Source organism: Chiloscyllium plagiosum, chromosome 39 (assembly GCF_004010195.1).
Source record: "Chiloscyllium plagiosum isolate BGI_BamShark_2017 chromosome 39, ASM401019v2, whole genome shotgun sequence".
Taxonomy (NCBI): Eukaryota; Metazoa; Chordata; class Chondrichthyes; order Orectolobiformes; family Hemiscylliidae; genus Chiloscyllium; species Chiloscyllium plagiosum.
In genome coordinates, this window is record NC_057748.1 from 22,246,114 (window position 1) to 22,271,223 (window position 25,110).

Consider the following 25,110-nt stretch of genomic DNA (forward strand, 5'->3'; position numbering starts at 1 on the left):
GGGGGGGGGGAACAGAGAGCAATGGGCGGAGCCCGGCAGTGACAGGCAGGGTCAAAGAACAAGGACGCAGAGCAGAGCTTGATATTGCAGGGAGAGTTGGAGAGTGAGGGGCATGGGGCAGTGGAGCAGAAAGGGTGTGGAGAATTCGGGGTGGGAGAAGGGTAACTAGGTGGTGTGGGGAGAGGGGTTGCTGAGTGCAGAAGGGAGCTTTGAGCTGGATGGGGATTATGTGTGTGTGTGGGGGGTGGTGTGAGGGGGTAGGGGTGGAGTGAGGGTTGTGCTGAGTGAGGTGGGAGGATGGTGGGCAGGGGTGATGAGTGCTGGGTGGTGATAAAAACTCTTGGTGAATCACTCTTACACTCAGTTCCTCTATATTCAAAAACTGTAACCTGCTCCCGCGCTCTCAGCTGTAATATGGTCATACATACTCCACCTGGTTAGCTTGTCCTGGACCGTGAGCTGCCTCCAGGGCCTTATACAATCCATCGGTCATCAAGACCAGAAAGCCTGTCAATCCATCCAGGGCCTGTCCTCCGTGTATCTCAGGCTCTGCAATAATTGGTTTTGTCTTGGCAGCACTTCAAGCAGAAAGAGGAATCTGATTATTGCACGAGTAATCACAGCTGGGTACAATGGTAACTAGGGAAAATGAGCTATGCATGTATGTATTACCTTCCCCCAAACACCCTCCAGCAGAGGGGGGGTTGGTAGGGAGCTGCCTTTTTGATTTGCTGCAGTCAGTCAATGTAGTGTAGGCACAATTGCAACATTTAAGACACATTTGGATGGGTACATGAATAGGCAGGGTTTGGAGGAATATGGGCCGGGTGCTGGCAGTTGGGACTAGATTGGGTTGGGATATCTGGTCGGCATGGACGGGTTGGACCAAAGGGTCTGTTTCCGTGCTATGACTCTATGTACCCATCCAGGCAAATGGAGAGTATTCCAAGACACTTGTGCCATGTAGATGGTGGACAGACTTTGCAGAGTCAGGAGGTGGATTACTTGTTGCAGGATACCTCATCTCTAACCCGCTCTTGTTGCTGTAGTTATATGGCTGATCCAGTTCAGTTTATGGTCAATGGTAACCCCCAGGAAAATGACGGTGTGACACTTAAAGATTACAATCTTAATGAAAGCCCAAGGTGGTGGGGTTAATGCCCCTTGTTGGAGATCATCATTGTGTTAGTTGTCACTTTTCAGCCCAAGCCTGGTTATTGTCCAGTTTTGCTGCATTTGGACAAGGAGTGCTTCAGTATCTGACCAGTTGCGAATGGTGTTGAACGTTGTACAATCAGCAATGAACATTTCCATTTACAATGGAGGTAAGGTCTTTGATGAAGCAACTGAAGATGGTTGGGGCTAGGATACTGCTCTGAGGAACTCCTGCAGAGATGCCCTCAAGCTGAGATGACTGACCTCCAATAACTACAGTCAGATATACCAGGTACGAGTCCAACCAGTGAAGAGTCTCTCCATTTCCAATTCTCATTGTCCCCAGTTTTTCTAGAGCCCCACACTGTCAAATATTGCCCAAATGTAGCTGAACGTGCCTCACAGTGGAGTGCTGCAGCTAAGTAATTAAGGCAAAGGTGTGTTTTGTGTTTTTCCTAAACATTTTCAGCCTCAGGAATTGATTCTTACTCTGCTGCAGGTAGAGGGACAGGCAAAAATGGAGTGGGGTGTAGGGTAGTGATGTTAGGAAAAGATGAAATCAGTGTAATAGTCAGAAAGGATGTTGGCACAGACAATTGAGACAGAATCAGTTTGGGAGGAGCTAAGAAGCCACAAGGGGTTGGAAACATTCGTGGGAGTCATCGATAGGTCTCCAAGCAGTAGTGGTGAGGTTGGAGATGGCATTTGACATGTATGCGAAAGCTTACTTTGTCTACCTATAGATTGGGCAAACCATATTTGCATTAAACTTTGGCAGATGAATTCCTAGAAAGTGGATAAAATATTTTTAGGCTAGTTGAAGAACTAATGTGGAGGGAGGCTATCAGAGATTTGGTCTTGTGCAATCTTGTTGTGAGAGGATCTTTAGGAAAATGTGACCGTTACCCGATTGTATCCTATTGAAGAATTCTAAGTGAAGTCGTCCAATCGAAAACTAGAGTACTCAATCTAAGTAAAGGAAACTGTGATGGTAGGAGGGTTCAATTGGCTATGATAGACCAGGTACCTCATTAAAAGGCATGTCAGTGGACAGGTAATCAGTAATGTTTAAGGAATGAATGCATGTATTGCAAAACTTTTGCATTACTTTTGGGCAAAAGATAACAGGAAAAGTGGCATAACTATGGTTAACAGAAGAAATAAGGACAATTACATCCAAAAAGGAGTCATTTAAATTGCTAGAAGATAGTAGCAGACCTGAGGACTAAGAGTAGTTTAGAACTTAGCAAAGAAGGACCTAGAAGTTGATTAAGAGGGGAAAAATAGAATGAGGATAAATTTGCAAGGCACAAAAAAAGTGGACAATAAGAGATTCTAAAAGTAAAAAGAAAAAGATTCAAGACGACAATGTAGGCCCCTTATTGTAACAATAATAGAGAACAAGGAAATGGCAGAATGGTTGATCAAATACTTTATAGCTCTGTCATCAGAGAAGACAACAACTGAATTTATAATGAGTTTGGTGGAGAGAGGAGAGGGTCAGAGACTAATGTTAAAATTTCAAGCATGGCAATGAGGTTATGAAAGCAGAGCTGGCAGAAGTGCATTGGGAAGCTTAGGTTGAGGGACAGACATATTTTCGAATAAATGAAGAAACATAATGCATCAGGTGTGCCAGGGCAAATGATTTGACAAAATGTAAAAAGCAGCAAAAAAAAAGTCAACAATTAATAGAGCCAGAAATAAGAGTACAAAAGTAAGCCGGAAATATAAAATATATAGTAAGAGTTTCTACAAATATTTAAATAAAAATGCTAACAAAGTGAGCACTGGTCCTACAGAAACTGAAACTGGAGAATTAATAATAGGAACTCAGATGAATTGAAAAGGCATTTGGCCTCAGCCTTCACTACAGAAAAGAAAGCAATATCCCAGAAGAAGGATAAATCAGGAAATGGAGGGAAAAAGGAATCAGGAAAATCACAATCAGCAGAGAAGTGACACTGAGTAAATTGTTGGAGCTGCAACTGACAAATGTCTGGATCCTGATGAACTTCACCTGAAGGGTCTTAAAAGCAACTCGTGAGAGAGTTGATGCATTGGTTTTAAGTTTTCAAAACTCTTGATTCAGGGATAGTCCTATTAGATTATAAAATGGCAAATGTAACTGCTTTGTTCAAAAGGGAAGGAAACAGAAAGGAGGAAACGACAAGCCAGTTAGCTTAACATCTATCGTTAGGAAGATGTTCAAAGCTATTATTAAGGAAGTTATAGCAGGAAACTTGGTGGAGGTTCAAGGTAATCAGGCAGAGTCAATTGGTTTTGTGAAAGGGAAACTTTCTGACCAAGCTTTTAGAATTGTTTTGAAGAAGTGACACACAGAGAAACTGATGGATATACCATACTGAGATTTCCTGATAATATTTGATAGGGTACCATAATGGTTATTGTGAAAAATTAAAAGCTCATGGTGTAGGGGTGGATGGCTGATGGGATGTTAGAGTAGGCATAAATTGGTTGGCAAGAAGCAACAAATGGTGTGTCACTAGGGTCAGTGCTGGGATTTCATTTGGTTTGGAGTCAATTGTGAGGACACAGTGAAATAAAGGCAGGTCTTGTCAGTGACACATCACATGAACAAATTGAAGAGAGACACATTGGTAGCAAGAGTCTATAACGTTGGCTGAAAAGTAGCATTCTGACAGCATACCAGGCATACCATTGAGGGCCATGTGGTGTAGTGATAGTGTCCCTGCCTCTGGGTGAGTAGATCCAGGTTCGAGTCCCACCTGTCCCAGACTGATTAGGTTGATTAAAAACACCTTCCTCGGCTCCTACACATCCCAATTCATATCCAGCCAGCACTGACTAACTCTGCCTGGGTCCCACATTAATGACTTCACTCTCTAAAACTTGTTTTTATGTTTCACAGGAAGTGTAGGCCAGAAAGCAGTGAATGAAACTGGTAAACAGGAGCAAAGGTCAAGAATGAGCTAATGTTTCTGGAAGGGGCAGGCTGAGCTTTAAATGGTTAAGTCTGTACAACACTCTAATGATCGAACAAACCAAAGACTTTTCTAAAAATAAGGCTTCCTTACCTCAGCATTTCCACATCACTGTAACTGTATTTCATTCTGTAATCTCCAATCCTGCGACTGCTGTCGTGACCTCCAATCAGCCCAAACTGTTTTATTTTTGTTGGATCCAAACCTACAGGTGAGACAAAAAGCTGTGAATCAGAAGGGATGGCACTGCAGTGCAGTGGATAGCATTGCTGCCTCACAGTGTCAGCTACCCAGGTTCGATCCCAGCTTCAAGTGACTGTCCACATGGAGTTTGCACATTCTCCCTAATTCCTTCAGGTGCTTGGCTTACCACCCATAGTCCCATGACATGCAGGTTAGGTACATTGGCCATGCTAAAGTGCCCAGTGTCCATAGATGTGCAGGCTCGTGAATTAGCCACAGGAAATGTAGGATTACAGGGACAGTGTGGGGCTGGGGTGGTAAACTCTTCAGAGTTGGTGCAAACTCGATGGGCTAATGACCAGAGAATCTAGAACCAGGGGCCCCACAGTTTAAGGAAATGGGGTAAGCCATTTACAATTGAAATGAGGAGAAATTTCTTCATCCCAAGAGTGGCGAGTCTGTAGAATTGTCTGCCACAACAAATGATTGGGACCAAAAGGAGCATTTAAACATGGGTCTTATGGCTAAGGGAACCAAAGGGTATAAGGAGAAAGTGTGAACAGGGTTCTCAGTAGGACAATCAGGCATGACTAGATATGGAAATATAGGAAACATTATTAGAAGTGGACTATTTGGCCCTTCAAGCCTGGTCAGCAATTCAATGAGATTTTTTACAGCACTAGTTTGGGAGCAGACATTGCCCAACAAGTGCCCAAGCCCAGGACAGGGCCCACACTCTGGGCAGTGAGACCCCAACACTGGGGGCAGGGATTACACACTGTCTCTCTCTCTTCAACCATGCACTGTCCAGCCACCACAGTCCCAAATGCACACTACCCATCTCCCCAGCCAACTGTTCACTCTCATCCCTCCAATAACTGAAGGCAGTTTAGTCCTTCTCTTCCCCACAGTTGACGCTAACAAACGTGAACAGAAACAGTTTATACAATTGTCTTTTTCTTGTGCATATATAAATTAAATTGTTTTCTCCATATATTAATATAAATCTGCATTATGTAATAAAAGATAGGTTTAGAGATGGAAATTAACTGACCAAGTGTCTGGTCACATTATGAATTCTGCTTTTCTGATGGGTGGCCATTATCAATAGTCAGAGTTGAAAGTGTGTTGCTGGAAATGCACAGTCGGTCAGGCAGCATCTGAGGAGCAGGAGAATTGACAATGGACAATAGGTACAGGAGTTGGCCATTCTGCCCTTCGAGCCAGCACCACCATTCATTATGATCATGGCTGATCATCCACAATCAGTATCCTGTTCCTGCCTTATCCCCATAACCCTTGATTCCACTCTCTAAGAGCTCTATCCATCTCTTTCTTGAAAGTATCCAGAGACTTGGCAGAGCATTCCATACACCCACCACTCTCTGGGTGAGGAAGCTTCTCCTTAACTCTGTTCTAAATGGCCTACCCCTGATTTTTAAACTGTGCCCTCTTGTTCTGGACTCACCCATCAGCGGAAATATGCTTCCTGCCTCCAGAGCGTCCAATCCTTAAATCTCATACGCCTCAATCAGATCCCCTCTCATCCTTCTAAACTCAAGGGTATATCAGGAATGAAGGATGCTTTCCAGCACCACACTCTTGACTCTGATCTCCAGCATCTGCAGTCCTTACTTTCTCCTCATCAGTTAATATTGCACAATATAGTTGACTCTCAATTCCCCTCTGAAATGGCCTTGTAAGCCACTCAGTTGTACCAAATGCTACAAAGTCTCAAAGAAATGAAACTGGACTGATCATCTGGCAGCTATCTAGGCACCAGAAAAAACAACAGCAGAAACAGCCCTGTCAACCCTGCAAAGTCCTCCTCACTAACCTCTGGGGGCTACTGCCAACACGGGGAGAGCTGTCTCAGACGAGTCTAGCAACAGCCTGACATAGTCACACTAACGGAATCATACCTAACAATGTCCCAGACCCCATCATTACCATCCCGGGATATGTCCTCTCCCACTGGCAGGACACAGCCAGCAGAGGTGGTAGCACAGTGGGATACAGTCAGTCAGGAGCTGCTCCAAGAGTCCTCAACATTGACTCCAGACCCCATGACATCTCATGGCTTCAGGTGATACACGTGCAAAGAAACCTCTTGCTGGTTACCACTCACTGTCCTCCCTCAGCTGATGAACCAGAACTACTCCCTGTTGAACAGCACTTAGAGGAGGCACTGAGACTGGCAAAAAGCACTAAGTATATTCTGGGGGGGGGGGGGGGGTAGCTTTCAATGTCCACCACAAAGAGTGGCTCTGCAGCAGTACTACTGATTGAGCTGGTCGGGTCCTAAAGGACGTAGCTGCTAGACTGGGTCGGTGACAGGTGGTAAGGAAACCAGCGAGAGGGAAAAACATACTTAACCTTATCCTTACCAATCCCCCAGCTGTCCATGTATCTGTCCATGTGTGGTGAAAGGGTTAAAATTGTGTCCCAATACATGTGTGAATCTAACCGAAAATGGAAGGTGTCGCTTAGTCCCGTGTGAATCTTGTTATACACCTTCCCGTGTGAATCTTCTTATCTGTATGTAACCAGAATGGAATGTGTTTTTTAGCCTTGCTCTGCTGTTCACATGAATGTTTATATCTGGAAAAGGGTATATCAGCTGGAGAAGTCTCCAGTTCGGTAGAGTCTGCTCCGGGGTTACGTTTAACCGCCGAGCGTGGGTTGTTGGCAACCGCTCTACGAGAACTGACGGCTCCCAGTTTTGGTAACATGTAGAGTGAGTATAAGCCAGACCCGTTGTAAGTACGAGACTGGTTGTGGGGACACTGCGGGGAATAAAACTATATTCTAGCAGACTCGCCTCTTGGCTGTTTGTTCTGTGTCAGACTACTTTCCTGCGAGCCTGGTCCTTGACCTTGAGAATTTTTTAAAACACCATGACAGTATTGATAAGAGCAACCACTGCATAGTCTTTGTGGAGACAAAGTCCACCTTCACATTGAGAATAACCCCAATTGTGTTGTGTGGCACTATCACTGAGCTAAATGGGACTTCAAACAGATCCAACTAGTCAAGACTGGGCATCCATGAGGTGATGCGGGCCATCGACAGACCAGAATTGTAGTCCAGCACAATCTGTAACATCATGGCCTGCCATATCCCCCATTCAACCATTACCATCAAGCCTGGGGATCAACCCTAGTTCAATGGAGAGTGCAGGAAGGCATGCCAGGGGCAGCACCAGGCAGACCTAAAAATGAGGAGTCAGTCTGGTGAAGCCACCAATCAGGACTCCTTGCATGTCAGACAGCATCAGCAGCAACTGATTGCTAAACAATCCCAAATCAAAGCTCTGCAGGCCTGCCAGATTCCAGTTGTGAATGGTAGTGGACAATTTAACAACTCACTGAAGGGGGTGGCTCCACAAATATTCCCATCCTCAATGATGGAAAAGTACAACACATCAGTGCAAAAGATAAAGCTGAAGCTTTTGCAGGAATTTTCAGACAGAAGTGCCGAGTGGATGGTCCATACCAGTGTTCAGCCAATTTGATTCACTCCATGTGATATCAAGAAATGGTTGGAGATACTGGATACTGCAAAACCTATGGGTCCTGACAACATTCCAGCAATAGTACTTGTGCTCCAGAACTTGCCACCCCACTTAGCCAAGCTGTTCCAGTATAGTTATAACACTGGCAGCTACCCAACAATGTGGAAAGTTGCCCAAGTGTGTACTGTACATAAAGAAAACTGCTCCATCAGTCGACTCTCCATCAGCAGACTCTCCATCAGCAGTAAAGTGATGGAAGGTGTCATCATAGTGCGGTCAAGTAGCATCTGCTCAGCAATAACCTGCTCAGTGACATCCAGGTCTGGTTGGGATGGTCTTCAGAGGGTCGATGCAGACACAGTGGGTTGAATGGTCTCTTTCTGCACCGTAGGGATTCAATGATTCACCAACCGGTCACATTCTCAACTATTGTTGGAATGATGAATTGAACCTATAATCTAACCTATGACGAGACTAATTTAGTTTGGTAAACTTGGCTGACGTGAACGATTTACACCGAACGGTCTGTTTCCGTGCTGTATGACTGTGGCTTTATTACACGAACAACTCGTTGCTTCACTCAGTGAAAAAATAATTAACACCTTATTACAATGAAATGTGGCAAAAAAATAATGCTGCAACACAGGAATGCTGTCCTCCATTAGATTTGCTGAAGTCCCAATTTGAGGTGATATGTAGCATACTTAGTACAGAAAATACATTAGTGGAATAAGTTCATTCAAGCTTACGGAGATTATTAATATCATTAAAGCATCATTTATGCATTAATCCATGAAAGAAATATATACCAAGAACAAACAATAGTCAAAACTCGGGAAAATGGGATACGGGTATGTTTATGATAATGTTTTTATGAAATTGGCAGAGTGAGAGAATCATGTGATTCAAACTCAGAAGAAGCAAAATGCCGCCCCGGACGGAGAGCTACGCTCCGCACGCCGCCCCGGACGGAGAGCTCCGGAGCTACGCTCCGCACGCCGCCCCGGACGGAGAGCTCCGCTCCGCACGCCGCCCCGGACGAAGAGCTACGCTCCGCACGCCGCCCCGGACGGAGAGCTCCGCTCCGCACGCCGCCCCGGACGAAGAGCTACGCTCCGCACGCCGCCCCGGACGGAGAGCTCCGCTCCGCACGCCGCCCCGGACGGAGAGCTCCGCTCCGCACGCCGCCCCGGACGGAGAGCTACGCTCCGCACGCCGGACGGAGAGCTACGCTCCGCACGCCGCCCCGGACGGAGAGCTACGCTCCGCACGCCGCCCCGGACGGAGAGCTACGCTCCGGACGCCGCCCCGGAGAGCTACGCTCCGTATGATGTGTATCTTGGTGCAAACGATGAGTATTACACAGTGTGACAAAGAATTACTCTACGTTAGCAACAAATTGGCAAGGGACTGGCAACAGTAACAGCCAAGTAAGATAGTGCAGCACAGACACCCGATGCCTGGGAGAAGCAAAGGAGCAAAGTATCCATAAAACAGACAGCCAGCAGGCAAGAGGGAACAAAATTCACAGCAGTCAAATTCTTAATTTCCAGATTTCTCTCAAACTTAAAGTTACGTTTATAAAATAATACTAAGACCAGGTGAGACTAAGATCGTGATCCAAGATCTGGACAGAAATTAGAACTGTGCTTAAATGACAAGATTAGATTAGATTACTTAAATTAGATTACTTACAGTGTGGAAACAGGCCCTTCGGCCCAACAAGTCCACACTGACCCGCCTAAGTGCAACCCACCCATACCCCTACATTTACCCCTTCACCTAGCACTACAGGCAATGTAGCATGGCCAATTCACCTGAATTGCACATCTTTGGACTGTGGGAGGAAACCAGTGCACCCGGAGGAAACCCACGCAGACACGGGGAGAATGTGCAAACTCCACACAGTCAGTCGCCGGAGGTGGGAATTGAACCCGGGTCTCTGGCTCTGTGAGGCAGCAGAGCTAATCACTGTGCCACCATGCCGCCCACAAAAAGAAAACCTTTGAATTTTAAAACTAAAACAAGCTATGAACAAGCCCAGTGACACACCTAGAAGGGCCTGACATGGAGGGAGAGGGAGAGGGTACAGCGGGGTGTGAGGGGGAAGGGGGAAACAGGGCGGGGGGGGAAGTGGCAGTGGGTGGAAGAGAGAGCAGAGGCTCTCTACTATCAACTGGAGAATCATGAAGAGAATTCTTGCCTCCTCAAATGTGACAAATGGCAAACAGCAGGTGTATATGGAAATGTTCAGACCCATCTCCGTGGGCAGATTGTTCATTGGATCTCCTGTGAGGAAGAGTGGTCACTCACCAAGCTGTGACAGCCGGAATAGCTCATCCTCATTGTCTGTCGTGTGATCAACGCTAACTTGAGTCACCTGGAGTTGTCCATCTGCAGTGGATTTACACAGCAATGCTCGGTTGGTGCCTGCCAAAGTAACAGAGAACAGAGGGTGAGGCAGGGAGGGGCTCATCCCAGCAGGGGCTTTAGGGAGAGGACGATTGGAAGAGGAGGAGGTAGTAGCAGGCTAGCTGACACCAGTAAGGAATGCACAAGAGAAACGGTACCGTCTACAGCTCCTCGTATGTTGCCACACTCTGAAGCCACACAGGATATGAAGCAAGACTGTCACACTCCTCAACATTGGATCCCAGTCATGAGCTGAGCAACACAATGGCACAGGAGCCACATCTCAAACAAGGTGGATTCTACCCTATCACAGAGACTCCCTGCCCTGACTACAGTCTCAAGGTCTCTGCCTGAAGGAAGGCAGAGCTCTCACTGTCTTGTGCTGTGATGTCAGGAGGCGCACGGTGTTTAAATGAGTGTGAGGAGGAACTCAAATGCTGGAAAGTCTAAGCAGGTACTAGTTAAGGAGGTGGGACCCTGCAGCATTGCTGCAGGATGGAGAGCAGAGCCGTACCTATATTGGCGATGTAGAGTTTGTTGTTGAGAATGAGGGCTACAATGGCAGTTGTTCCTCCTGCAATCTCCTGTTCAACTTTATTGAGTCTCTCCAGGAGTTTCTGATACTGCTGTGGAAGCTGGGAGTGAGGAACACCCTGAGGAGCAAGAAATAAGACACCAGTTAAAAATCAAATAGTACAAAAGGAGTGAGGAGAAGGAGAAGTGCACAAGGAGGGGAGGAGTGGGAGTGAGAGGGAGAGGGAGAGACTGGGATAAGGAAAGGGGAGATAGGGATAGGGAGGGAGAGAGAAGTGAAAGGGAGAGGAGTAAAGGGTTAGGAGGCAGGGAAGGGATTGGTACAACTTTAGAGAGTGATTTCACTACATTTCAGGTAAGCTTTTCATGCAAAAACCAGGCCCAATACATTAAAGTTGAGAGAAGTGAAGAGGCAAATAAACCAAGCAAAGACAGAACGAGACCATAAAATTGCACTTAATATAAAAGAGTAACCAAAAATTAGATCAGCATGCAAATAATACGGGTAAGAGGTGAGGGGTTAGAGCCCTATCAGGAATAAAGTAGGTGATATATGTTCAGAGGCTCAGGTCAAGGGTAATGAGTAATAAACATGACCTACTGAGTACCATGTATCAGCATTAACTGAAGAGAACGCTAACAAAAATCCCAGTAGAAGTGGAGATGGTACCAGTGATGGATGAGATGAAAACTGACAGGCCGGAAAGATAGGCTGTCCTTGTGGACTGAGCGGACAAGCTGCATGGCCTGAAGGGTTTGCATCCCAAGCTGTGAAAGGAACTGGGGTGGAGATAGAGGAAATCTATCCTGGATACGGGAGGAATACCAGGAGGATTTGACAGTTGTAAATTGAGATTGTTAGTCAATTAAAGGTGTAAGGACATTCCTAATAACGTAGGCTGGTCAGTCTCACATCACAATGGGTGATGTTTCAGACAAAATTATCGGAGGAACAAAATAAAAATCAACAAGGACTTTGAGAGGTTTGACTCAATTCAGGAGAACAAACCTGGTTTGGTAAAAGACAGATCATGTTGAACTAATTAATTGACTTCCTGATGGAATAACAGAAGATTGATGGCGTGCCAAAAAGTGACAAGTTGTTGGAAGTGTTCTGCCTGACACTCATCAGGACACTATGCAAGAATACCACATTTCAAGGGGAACAATTGATACTCATGAGAAAAAGGTGCTGATTGCTTGGCCTCAATCAGAATCAACTGGCCAAACAATCAGCATCCTTTTCTCATTCAGTATCAATTGTTGCTTCCATCAAAGTCGAACACTTGTGCATCTGATGAGTGAAATAGACAAAGTCTGGATGGCCAAGCAGTAATGGTTATTGTTTATGTGAATATGATGACAGCACTTGATGAGGTACAACATTTAAGGTTAGTCAATAAAACTGGGGCATGGGGGGGGGGGGGCAGAGTCAGCTTGGATTAAAAAAAACAGGAAGTAGAGAGTAGTGGGCGAGTAGTATTTTCAGACTGAAGAATGGGATAGAGTGAGGAGGATCACAGCTTGTAACTGCACAAGACAGGGCAACAGAACAGGCAGACATGTAGCAAGTAGCATGTAGTACACATGTATGAAGATTAGATTTTTTTTTAGATTACTTGGTGTGGAAACAGGCCCTTCGGCCTAACAAGTCCACACCGACCCGCCGAAGCGCAACCCACCCATACCCCTACTTTTACCCCTTCACCTTACACTACGGGCAATTTAGCATGGCCAATTCACCTTACCTGCACATCTTTGGACTGTGGGAGGAAACCGGAGCAAACCCACGCAGACACAGGGAGAATGTGCAAACTCCACACAGTCAGTCGCCTGAGGTGGGAATTGAACCCGGGTCTCTGGCGCTGTGAGGCAGCAGTGCTAACACCGTGCCACCCACAAAGTGATGTATGAAGTGATGTATTTTAGCAAAGAGAGGTGATACAGTCTTAAATGCATAGTTTTAAAGGAGTATGCAGCAGTGTAGGGACCTGGATATGCATGTGCATCAATCCTTCATGGTGGGAAGACATGTTGAGAGAAGAGTTAATAAAGAATATAGGGCCTTAGGCATTTTTCAGAGGGAAATGGGTCTGGGTGGGTTACTCTTCGGAGGGTCGGTGTGGACTTGTTGGGCCGAACGGCCTGTTTCCACACTGTAGGGAATCTAATCTAATCTAATCTAATCTATTAGAGGTCTGAGTATAAAAGCAGGGAAATTATGCCTTAAAGACCTTGTGGTTAGGCCCAAGGTGGAGCACAATATTCACATCCAAATGTTCTTAAACCAGATGTGAAGAACCTCAAGGAGGGTGCAGAGGAGATTGACCAGAATGATTTCAGGGATGAGGGAATCTTAGTTAAAGGTTGGGCTGGAAAAGCAGTTGTTTTTGGAACACAGAAGTTGAGAGAGATTTGATCAAAGTATCCAAGATTGGATCAGAGAGACAGAGAAACTGTTCACCAGCTGATGGTACAAGCACATGGCAGCACAAGTTTGAAGTTATAGGGAAAGGTGAGGAGGACCTTCCAAATCTAATGACTGCCAATGAGCTGGAGCTTGCTGTCCATGAAGACAGTGGAAGCAGAGATGGTCAATGATTTCAAAAGGAAATTGGACAGACACAAAGAAGATGAACTTGCAGGGACAGTGTGAAGGAATGGAGCTGACTGGCCTTGTTTTAGCACCATAAAGACTTTAAACCACACGGCCATGCATTCATCCAGACTGCTTCCTTCCACAAGATTGCTAGTCTTCCTCAGCTCATCAACAGCTCAAAACCTCATTCAGGCCTTTACCTTCAGATTTGGCAAGGTTTTTAAACAGTCCAGGCTAGCCTTGGTACACTCTACCTTCTGCCTGTGCGGGCAAACATGAACATGTGAGAGAGTGAAGCAGATCCCCAATGTAGCAAACTCCAAAGGGAACTGCCCAGGAAGTTGAGGATTCCAATGCACAAGTCTCCTGCACCTGGAACCTTTAAAGTATTCATTAAAACCAGAGAATTCAAGGTGTTCTGCAATGTTTAGGAAAATATACTCATGAAGAGGTTAATCTATTAAATAGATAACCTTGCTCCTGTGTAAATTTTAAATTGACCCCCAACATGCCAATCTCACTGCTGGAGAGGGCTCCAAACCTTCACCACTCTGTGTAGAGATTTTATACTTTCAGCTCTGAAAGAGTTAGCTACAATTTATGGCTTCTGAGTCTAATCCTTGACTCCCAACCAGCAGAACTCAAACGAAAACAAAACCTCTCTCTTTAATAACTTGAAAATGGAGATCAAATCACCCCTAACTGCATGGAAGATATCTTTATTAACTCATATTTATATTTAATCTTTGGTGTTTAGGAATCGCTATTAAATCTATGCTGCACTCTCTTTCAAGACTAATATCGACTTCCTAAACTGTGGTGCCCAAAACTGATTTCACTAATCCCTGCAGTGGTTTATCCAGAGCTTTGTACAGTTAGACCGTGACTTTTATTCTCCTTGTGTTCTAATCCCATAGATTTAAAAGGTAGCATTCCATTTTTATTTTGGTATTTGTGTGTGTGTGTTTGAGAGTGTTTTTTTTCCTGGACTCTTTCACGGGCATTGCTGGCAAGACCAGTATCTGTTGGGCATCTCTAATTCCACCTGAATTGGGTGGCTTGCTGGGATATTTCAAAGGAAAGTGCTTTGAGACTGGCCAGTCCAGGTAATGACAGCAAATCTCCTCCCCTGAAGGTCCTGAGTGAACCAGATGGGTTATTACGATAATGGATTCTATTTTCATGGTCATTATGACACAGACTGGCTTTCAATACCAGATTTCAGTCATGAATTGCACTGAAATTCCATCATGAGTGAGTTAGCCTGAGCCTCTGGATTAGTGAGCCACTATCTCCAATCCTCTTTTTGGACTCCTCTCATTTTGAGCTTTTCACAATTTACAAAGTGCTGTGATCTATCCTGGATAACCTCACATTTGCCTGCAGTGACATACATTTTGCCAGTTGTTTCCCCATTTACTTTGTCAACATTTTAAATTTATGCTTCTATTTACATTGATTGATTTCATCTTCATATCTTCTTCAAACTTGGATAAGTGGCTTATGATTCCATTATCTAAATTATTCATAAGTTTGTTGAATCGTTCAGGGCTCTCAGGGATCCTTTTGGGAAACCATGAGTAGGATCCTGCCAATTTGAGGATCCTGCTATTCAATTTCCCAAATTGTTCAAATTTTTGCCTTCAAGTCTATGGGCTTAATTTTCAGACAAAAACCTTTTAGGAGGCATTTTATCCTGTGACAAAGCTAGCCCCCTTTTTTCTAAAAGCTATTCCTTGGCTCGAGGAGACTCCGTCCTTGATTTTTTGCAGAGGAGCCATAAACCAGGCCGGGCTCCGATTAGTCTGTCTTGGTACAGAGATGAAAAGGATTTTGAGAGGCCTTTTGTTTATATGTAAACAGATGAGACTTCAGGCCAAAGTGGTCATGCTTTAGAAGTGACCTGTATAAAGAGAGGGCATGGTCAGCTCTCTAGCTGAGCTGAGCTGGTTTTAGTTCAGTCTTGAACTGGGAAGTTCAACAGGGAACTGGGTGTAAACTCTCTCTTTTCTGCCCTTCAACTTTAACCTGTAAGCATGTGTTCCATTTATACTGGTTTTTAAAAGGGAATTTGCTTATTGGGACTGTTGTGTATATTTGGAACAGCATAATTAAGTCTAGTTGGATAGGCTGAGTTCTGTAGGGGTTCGTTATTCCGTTCTTTGTGTTTCATTGTGTAATGTTGGGAATACAATTTTTTTTTTGTCCGTTTTAAAATCTAGTCGTCAACCTAGCTAACTTACTCCGGGTAATTTTCACTGTACACTTACAGAAAGAAATTGCAAAGTTATGGTCTGGGGCTGCCTGCTTAAGAATGTTTTGAGTGGTCTGGCCTAGACCATCACAGACTGGGGGCTCTTTGCGGGATTTTAAACAGCGAGTGGCAGGTGCGAGTGTCTTTATTTCGGGTGTTCGTTTAGTTGGGTAGACAAAGCTTGGGATAGTCATGGCTCTTTCAGTCACCAAAGGTTTTCTGGATGTGGATGCGGTTACTTTGGAGTTTTGCGAAAAGTGAATAAGACCAAGCTTCAGGAATTAGCAGAGAAGCAGGAATTGGAACTGCCTGTTTCTGTGAGGAAAGGAGCGATAATTACAGCAGTAGTTCAGTATTTAAAATTGCTGGAAACGCCATCAGAATCTATAGAGATGGCAAGAATTCAATTACAAATGAAGCAGCTTGAGCTGGAGGTGAGAGATAATGAAAGGGCAGCAGAAATTAAACAGTTTGAGTTACAATTAAAAACAGAAGGGGGGGGGGAGAAGAGAGCAGAGAAAGAAAAAGTGTTTGAACTTCAAAACTGACACTTAAAAGGGAAAGGCAGTTTAAAAGGCTGGAGATAAAGGCTGAGGGTAGGCTCAGTGAGGAATTCAAAAATTAATTACCTGAAGTAGTGCAAACTCATGTGGAAGAGCAGACAGTTAAAACAGCAAAATTAGCAGCTGAAGTGGCTGATGATTCTGAGCTGGTCCATAAAACACAGTTTGGCTTCCAAAATCAATTTCAGTCCATGATGGATAGAAATTGGAGTAAAGAGAAATTCTCACATGGAAAAGGAAAGGTAGACCTCAGTGATGATCATAAGGATAACTTACCACAGGGTAAAAAAAGAAACCCTTGAGGGGGACAAAAGTCAAAAAGCTCTGACATTTTCATTGCAATAATGTGGGCCACACAAAATCAGCGTTGGTGGGCTAGGAGAAAGCCAGATGTAGGAAAACCAAACAAGCCTGGAAGTTTTGTTGGGCTAGTAACAAAAAACACAAGGCAAGTTAGACAATTGCCTCAGAGTGTACAAATTAATCAGAGGTTGATTAAGGAGGAAGTTGCTGAAAAAATATACATGCAAGGGTAAAGTTTAATCATATAGGCCAGAAGTAGTAGGTAAAGAGGTTACAATATTAAGGAACACAGGATCCTCACAGTCTGTAATGCTGAGCGATGGGGAGATCTGCACTCCTGAGACATTATTGCCAGAGAAGGAATTCATGGCAAGACAAAAAGTGCTCAGTTATATAAAGTGATGCTAGCAAGTCCAGAGAAGAGTGGAGAATTTGTGGTAGGAGTACTGGACAAACTCTCAGCTCTAGGAATACAATTTGTCCTTGCAAATGATATAGCTGATTCACTGGTAGGTGTGCTGCCTACTCTAGTTGTTAAGCCAGTGGATTCGCAGGCAATTGAAGACATGGAGAATGTTTTTCCAGGAATTTTCCCTGATTGTGTGATCACAAGATCACAGAGGCACAAGCTGAAGCAGGAGAGATTAAAAGGCACAGATAAGGAATCTGATGTAGTGTTATCTGAAGCTTTCTTTGATCTGGTAAGCGGAACAGAAGGACCAAATAGGTAAACATGCGAGTATTTTTAGCTCTGCTAAGCTGATTGTTTTAATCCCTCATCTTTCTGCTGTAATTTAGTTATATCAGAAGGCACTTACTGAGAAAGAAAGTGAATGCGTTCCTGTATGTTATTACTTAACAAATGATATCTTAATGAGGAAATGGAGACCATCACACATTCAAGCAGATGAAAAATGGGCAGAGATTCATCAAATTGTTTTGCCAGTAGGGTATAGAAAGTAGGTGCTGCGAGTGGCACATGAGCTACCACTTGGAGGTCATTTAGGGTGAGGAAAACACATGCTAAAATACAAAGACATTTTTACTGGCTTGGATTACACAAAGATGTAGTTGAATTTTGCCAGATGTGTCATACATGTCAGCTAATCGGAAAACCACAGGCAGTAATAAAACCTGCGCCTTGAATACCTATTCCAGCATTTGAGGAACCTTTCTCAAAAGTCTTGATTGATTGCGTAGGTCCCCTACCTCAAACAAAAAGCGGGAATAGGTATTTATTAACAATAATGGATGTGTCAACCAGATTTCCAGAGGCAATCCCATAATGCAACATCACAGCTAAAAGGGTTGCGGACGAATTACTTAATTTTTTTTACTAGATACAGATTACCAATAGAGATCCAGTCAGATCAAGGATCAAACATCACATCCAAACTATTGGAGGAGGTTATGGCTAACTCGGGAATAAAGCAATTCAAATCAACTGCGTACAATCCAGAATCGCAGGGAGTGCTAGAGAGATGGCATCAAACACTAAAGACCATGTTGAGAGCTTATGGTCTGGATTATCCAGATGATTGGGATAAGGGAATTCCGTTTGTACTTTTTGCGATCAGAGATGCACCAAATGAACCGACCAAGTTCAGTCCATTTGAATTAATTTTTAGGCATGAAGAGGACCATTAAAATCGATTAAGGAGAAACTAATAAGTCAGAATTCAGAGACCGCCCATTTGGACTAAGTTTCAAATTTCAGAACAATTAAATAGAAATGGAGAGTTGGTTGGACAGCATTTAAAAGTATCACAGCGTACAATGAAACAAGTGGATAAGAAATCACAAATTCGCAATTGGGGATAAGGTATTGGTGTTACTTCCAGTAACAGGTGAGCCTTTAAAAGCAAGGTTTAGTGGACCTTATCAAATTGAGAGGAAATTGAGTGAGGTGAACTACCCGATAAGGACTCCAGACAGGAAGAAATCTCACAGTGTGTCATGGGAATATGCTCAAAAGGTATTTTGACAGGGAAAGAAAGCAAGAGGAGAAGGTGTTAATGATTACAGCACAGAAGGAAGAACCAAGCTCAGAGGATTCTGAATTGGACATTCCTCAAATCAAATTGAACAATGAGGAAGTTGTCAAAAATTGGGATAAATCATTGAGTTACCTTCCACAAAAAAATCGAAATGACCTGAAAGAGTTATTACTGTCACATGGGGAGATATGCAGAAATAAACTGGGAAGTACTAACCTAATTGTGCATGATGTCGAGATAGCAGATGCTGTTCCGATTAAGCAACATCCTTATAGGCATAACCCTCTAAAGCTGGCACAGATTCGGAAGGAGATAGAGCGGATGTTCCATGATGGCATAATCAAAGTGAGTTACAGTGACTGGGACTCACCCATAGTCATGGTGCCAAAGCCAGATGGTACCCACAGTTATGTGTGGACCATTGCAAGGTCAACAGTGTTACAAAGACTGATGCATATCCAATTCCACGGTTGGAGGACTGTGTTGATAAAGTGTGACTTACACTTCTAAATTGGACTTGCTCAGAGGCTACTGGCCAGTACCTCTGTCAGAGAGAGTAAAGGCAGATTCAGCTTTCGTAATGTCAAATGGACTCTATATCAGTTCAAAGTCATGTCATTTGGTACGAAAAACGCTCCAGCCACATTTCAGAGACGGACTAATAAGGTCATTGCCGGATTACCAACTGTGTGGTACATATTGTTGTGTGAAAAATCTCTCTCTTTTCTGCCCTTCAACTTCAACCTGTAAGCATGTGTTCCATTTATACTGAAAGGGGGTTTGCTTCTTGGGACAGTTGTGTATATTTGGAACAGCATAATTAAGTCTAGTTGGATAGGCTGAGTTCTGTAGGGGTTCTTTATTCTGGTCTTTGTGTTTCATTGTGTAATGTTGGGAATACATTTTTTTGTCTGTTTTAAAATCTAGTAGTCAACATAGCTATCTTACTCCGGGTAATTTTCACTGTACACTTACCAAAGCAAATTCCAAAGTTAGGTCTAGGGCTGCCTGCTTAAGAATGCTTTGTTTAAGGATGTTATGGCCTGGTCCATAACAATCCACAATGCTATCCCTAACTCCACAGAAATAACATCCATACACATTTCCCTTGTCCACAACCTCAGATAGCTCTTCAAAAATTTCTCTCCGGGAATATCCAGACTTTACAAATCAATGTTGGCTGTTACTAATCAGCTGAAAATGTAGGTCATCAATCAATCCCTTAAAGAATTTTTAAAAAATTCTGTATTTTGATGGCAGTCAGGAGTTTGGATTCAAGACAGACCGATCAAAGAGAAAGCAAAGTCAAGAACTGTTTTCAGAACACGGGAACAGGAGGTCATTCAGGCCCTTGAGTCTGTTCTGCCATTTTATGCAATCATGACTGACCTGTGGCCCAATTCCATATAACTGCTTTTGTCCCATACCCCTTATTACCTTTGCTTCATAAGGAAAATCTCTCAGATTTGATACTAACAACTGATCAACTGTACAAGAGAGTTCCAAACCCCAACCACCCATTGTGTGTAGAAGTGCTTCCTAACATCTCTCCTGAACAGTCTGGCCTTAATTCTCAGACCGTGGCCCCAGCTCCAAAATCCCCAACCAGTGTAACTGGTTTATTTTTATCAACCCTTTCTTTTCCTATTAATATCTGAACACTTCAAATAACCTCCTAAATACAAGAAAACAGGCTTAATTTGTATAATCTCTTTTCAAAGCTTAACCCAGGTTCAAGTATCATTTTTGTAAACTTAAGCTGTACTCGCTCCAAGGCAAATATATCCTTCCGATGTGTGCCTTGATCTGCTCTCAGTACTCCAAATGGGGCTGAACCAGGGTTTTGTACTTCTGCATCCTTATACTGCAGTCCTCTAGATGTAAAAGCCAGAATTCCATTAATAACTTCCTGGCTATTTTCTGCACTTGTTCATGGTATTTTCAAGATCTCTGCACCTGAACCCCAAGTCTCTTTGGAAATCCACTGTATTTAACTTTATACTGTCTTGGAAGTACCATGATCTTTTCTTTTCGGTTCAAAGTGGATAACCTCACACTTGCTTACTCCATCTGCCACAGTTTGCCTATTAACCTAGTCTATCAATATTCTTTTGTCATTTTATGCTACCATCTGCACTGTCTACAATGCTGCCTAATTTTGTGCCCCCAGCAAATTTGGAAAAGGACTTTGACTGCCATTATGCAGGTAATTAATAATTAATATGAATAATTGAGGCCCTATCACAGATTCTTGTGGGGCACCACTGGTCATATCTTGCCAATTTGAGTACTTACCTATTATCCTAATTCCGGTCTCCCGCTATGTCACCAATTTCCCCAGCTAGATCAGTAATTTGTCCTGCACTCCATGGGCCTCACCTTAGTTAACAGTCTCTTATCAAGTGCCTTCAGGAAGTCCAAGCAAACAACATTGAAAGACATGCCCCATCCGCTACCTTAATCATCTATTCAAAACATTTGAGGAGTTTGGTCAGGAGAGACCTACTTGTCATGAATCTATGCTGGCTCTCCCTGATTAACTGATAATGGTCAAGGTGATCAGTTACGCTATACTTAATTATCAACTCCAACAATTTGCCTACCACAGATTTTTGGTTAGCTGGTCTAATTCTCTGGTTTTCCTCATTCACCTTTCTTAAAAAAGTGGAGTGACACATGCAATTTTCTAATCCAGAGGGAAGCTACTATATCTAAGGTACTCTGAAAGATTATAGTTAGGCTATCCACAATGTACTTCCTTTAACAGCCTTGAATGGAAACCATCAGGTGCAAGGGATTTGTGACTAATTCCCTTAATTTTCTCATTACTAATGTTTTACTTACATTAATCTTACCCTAATCCACTATGAACTTCCTCAGGACTTTTGGCAAACTGTCTGTATGATTGTAATGACGTCAGCCAGGTGGACCTCATTGAATAGGAGTTTCCTGATTGGATCATATTAACAGCCCCAATCAGGGTGCCCTGGCTGACATATAAACAGGAGTGTCAGAGCTCCTCTTCACTTAAAGCTGTATTAGTGTCCAGTACTCTCCATGTGTAAATAAAGGGTGACTTGGTGATGGAATTATTTCACTCCTTCATTTTGACTAAGTACTGAGGCAAAGTAATTATTCAACATGTCTGCCATTTCCCCGTGGTTGTTGACAATATCCCCACTTTCAGTAGGCCAACATTGCTTCTAAGCATCTGCTTAATTTCTACTCATTGATTTTGATATCCCTGGAAAGTTTCCTTTCATAATCCTTTTTAGTAACTCTTATAAGTTGCTTGTATTTGTATCTTTCCCACTCAGCAGGATCTGTGCTGTTTTTGGCCTTTTTTGTAAAACATTTCTTTTACTTTTATGCTGTCTTCAGGCTTAAACTTCAAAGTAATGCTATTTATTACACATTAATACTAAATACTATTTCCCTCCTTGTATTAATTTTAGTATTACATGGTAGTCATTGGTATAAAAGTCTCTGACTTATAGTTACATTAGGTAAGTATTTCCATTGTGCTCTCAAAGTTCTCTCTTTCAGAGAGGGGTGGGGTCACAAGCTGAAATTTTGGAGTTGGTATCTCCAGCATTGCAGCCCCTGCTGTGGAACTCTGACTCTGGAGCTGCATCAGCTCTGCCCCCACAATCTTGCAGGTTCCAGCCACCCCCACATCTCCTCCCAACACTGCTATTCTCGCTTAGGGGGATATGGCAATTGCTAAACCTCAAAATAGGGTCACAATGGAAAAACATTTGAGAAGCATTGTCCTAAAGTGTTGCAACCTTGCTCCAGAGAGCAGTGTTGAGCTCTATCTGCACTATTCTATTTATACCCAGTAATGTGTAGCTCTATGACATCTGTGCAAATTTGTGTAAGGCCTGGGTCCTAAAGGCCTTACACAACTAAATTCAGTCATTGTCGGTGAACAGATGTCAAGCTAACTGGTCTATAAGTCAGTATTTCCTACCTGTCACCTTTCTTAAATGAAGAGGATGTGCAAATTCCCAATCAAAAGGAACAGTTCCCAATTCAGATTATAGTTAGAGAGTGTTCAATATTCTCTCTCACTACTTTTCACTGTGAGAAGAAATCATTTGGTCCCAGGATCACACGATATAGAACATAGAAAAGTACAGCACAGAACAGGCCCTTTGATCCACGATGTGGTGCCGAGGTTTAATCCTAATGTAAAATATAGTAACTTTACTTACGCACCCCTCAACTCACTGCTATCCATGTGCATGTCCAGCAGTTGTTTAAATGTCCCCAATGACTCTGCTTCCACCACCACAGCTGGCAACGCATTCCATGCATTCACAACTCTCTGCGTAAACAACCTTCCTCTGATGTCTCCTTTATACCTTCCTCCTAATATCTTCAAACTATGACTCCTCGTACCAGTCAATCCTGCCCTGGGGAAAAGTCTCTGGCTATTGACTCTATCTATTCCTCTCATTATTTTGTACACCTCGATCAGGTCACCTCTCTTCCTCCTTCTCTCCAGAGAGAAAAGTCCGAGCTTATTCAACCTTTCTTCACAAGGCAAGTCCCCCAGTCCAGGCAGCATCCTGGTAAACCTTCTTTGCACCCTCTCCAAAGCCTTTGTATGTTTCCTATAGTCGGGCGACCAGAACTGGACACAATATTCCAAGTGTGGTGTCACCTGGGACTTGTAGAGCTGTAGCAAAACCTCACGGCTCTTAAACTCGATCCCCCTGTTAATGAAAGCCAAAACACCATATGCTTTCTTAACAACCCTATCCACTTGGGTGGCAACTTTGAGGGATCCATGTACTTGCATACCCAGATCCCTCTGTTCCTCCACACTGCCAATAATCCTCTCTTTAATCCTATATTCAGCATTTGAGTTCGGCCTTCCAAAGTGCACCACTTTATCCAGGTTGAACTCCATCTGCCATTTCTCAGCCCAGCTCTGCATCCTGTCTATGTCACGCTGCAGCCTGCAGTAGCCCTCTATACTACTGACGACACCTCCAACCTTTGTGTCATCTGCAAATTTACTACCTACCCCTCAACCTCCTCATCCAAGTCATTTATAAAAACTGCAAAGAGCAGAGGCCCAAGAACAGAGCCCAGCGGGACCCCACTCAACACTGACCTCTAGGCAGATATATTGTTACTATTTCCCTCCTTGTATTAATTTTAGTGAGCTCCTGTCACTAATTCAATGTTGATTTTCTTGGGGTTTCTGGCATAATAAACTCTTCCCCTAGTCAGGACAGGGAAGCAGATGGTTGACGATGAAAACTCAAGAGCTTAAGGCTGTTTCAGATTGAAGGCACAGCTGTCAATGATGGAGCGATTAACATTGCGGATGGGTAAGAGATCAGAACTAAAAGAATCTGGTTCAGCCTCAAACAGTGAGATTGAATTGGTGATCAAGGAGCAAAGTCATTGGATTTGGTTTTCCCAATGTTTAGCTGAAAGGAATGTGTGCCCTTAGCAGACACTGTAGAATGGGGAAAATCAGGAACAGTAGAGGGATTGAAAAAGGTGATCCGCGGTCCAATTGCTATAAATATGCAAGGAAGAGCAATTTGATTGTCAGCCAGAGCCTTAGGGTATTGGAACAATCCTAAGATCAATGATGATAACATACTGTATGCTGCAAGTTCGTGTGAATAGACTATGCGGCCCTACAAACCCATGTATAAACATTATATAGATGGATTCATCAATTCAAGCTACAGTTAGATTTACCTCGGGAAGTTGAGACAGCAAGTTGGCCTTATCCGCCAGAGAATCATCAATTGATTCAAAGAAACTGCGTTCCACCACGTCAAATGCCTGTGAAGAAGAAACATGTCTCAGATTATGTAGCCATTCATACCTCAGGATCAGAGACCAACGTGAACAAACCTAATGTCAATTTAGTAAGGAACAGTCAAGTGAGGAAAAAGCACAGCGGGCATATCCTGGCACCTATCCCAGCTAGCACTACACTTTGGCACACTGAATCAAAGAGAGGTTGATTCAGTCTCTAACTTCATGCCATACCTACCCTGGGAATGTTTGATGGGAAGCGCTGTATCTAACCCAGTGTTGTACCTGTCCTAGGGGTGTTTGTTGGGGGTGAGTGTTGAAGGAGCTTTACTTTCATTTGATGTAAGTAGACTCTATATATAATTCTGTGCTGAGCCGCTCCTGAGAGTCTTTGATAGGGACAGTGTTGAGAGAGTTTTACTCTCCATGTAACTGCCCTGTACCTGCACTAGGAGTGTTTGCTGTGGATGGTTTTGTTGGAGCTTTACTCCGTATCTTAAACCCATGTGGTCTCTGTACTGAAAATGTTTGATGGGGACAGTGTAGGAGTAGTTTTACTCTGTATCTATACCCAGGCTGGATTGGTCATGGGAGTGTTGGATGGGGAAGCTGTACAGTTAGATTTACTTGGTATCTAATTCCATGCTGTCCCTATGCTGGAAGTGTTTGATGGGTGCAGTGTGCAGCGAGCTTTGATGTCAGTTTAAAAGAGTAGAGGTTGCTTTACTCTGTATCTAACCCCATGCTGCCCTTGTCCTAGCAGTGTTTGATGGAGTTTTATATCGACTCTTTGACTCAACTGATGGTAAACATTGTGACCATGGAAGCATAGCAGAGACC

The 25,110-nt window shown here is 43.5% G+C and overlaps 1 protein-coding gene across 1 annotated transcript in view; it reads right to left on the reverse strand.

Annotated features, from left to right (window-relative positions):
- tab1 (TGF-beta activated kinase 1/MAP3K7 binding protein 1) overlaps nt 1-25,110 on the reverse strand; it is a 45,036-nt gene that overhangs the window by 7,652 nt on the left and 12,274 nt on the right. The window contains exons 3-7 of the mRNA XM_043679324.1: nt 24,208-24,294; nt 10,745-10,883; nt 10,132-10,248; nt 4,215-4,326; nt 434-578 (exon numbers count right to left, since the gene is read on the reverse strand). Coding sequence (XP_043535259.1) covers nt 434-578; nt 4,215-4,326; nt 10,132-10,248; nt 10,745-10,883; nt 24,208-24,294 — 600 coding nt within the window. The remainder of the gene's footprint in view (nt 1-433; nt 579-4,214; nt 4,327-10,131; nt 10,249-10,744; nt 10,884-24,207; nt 24,295-25,110) is intronic.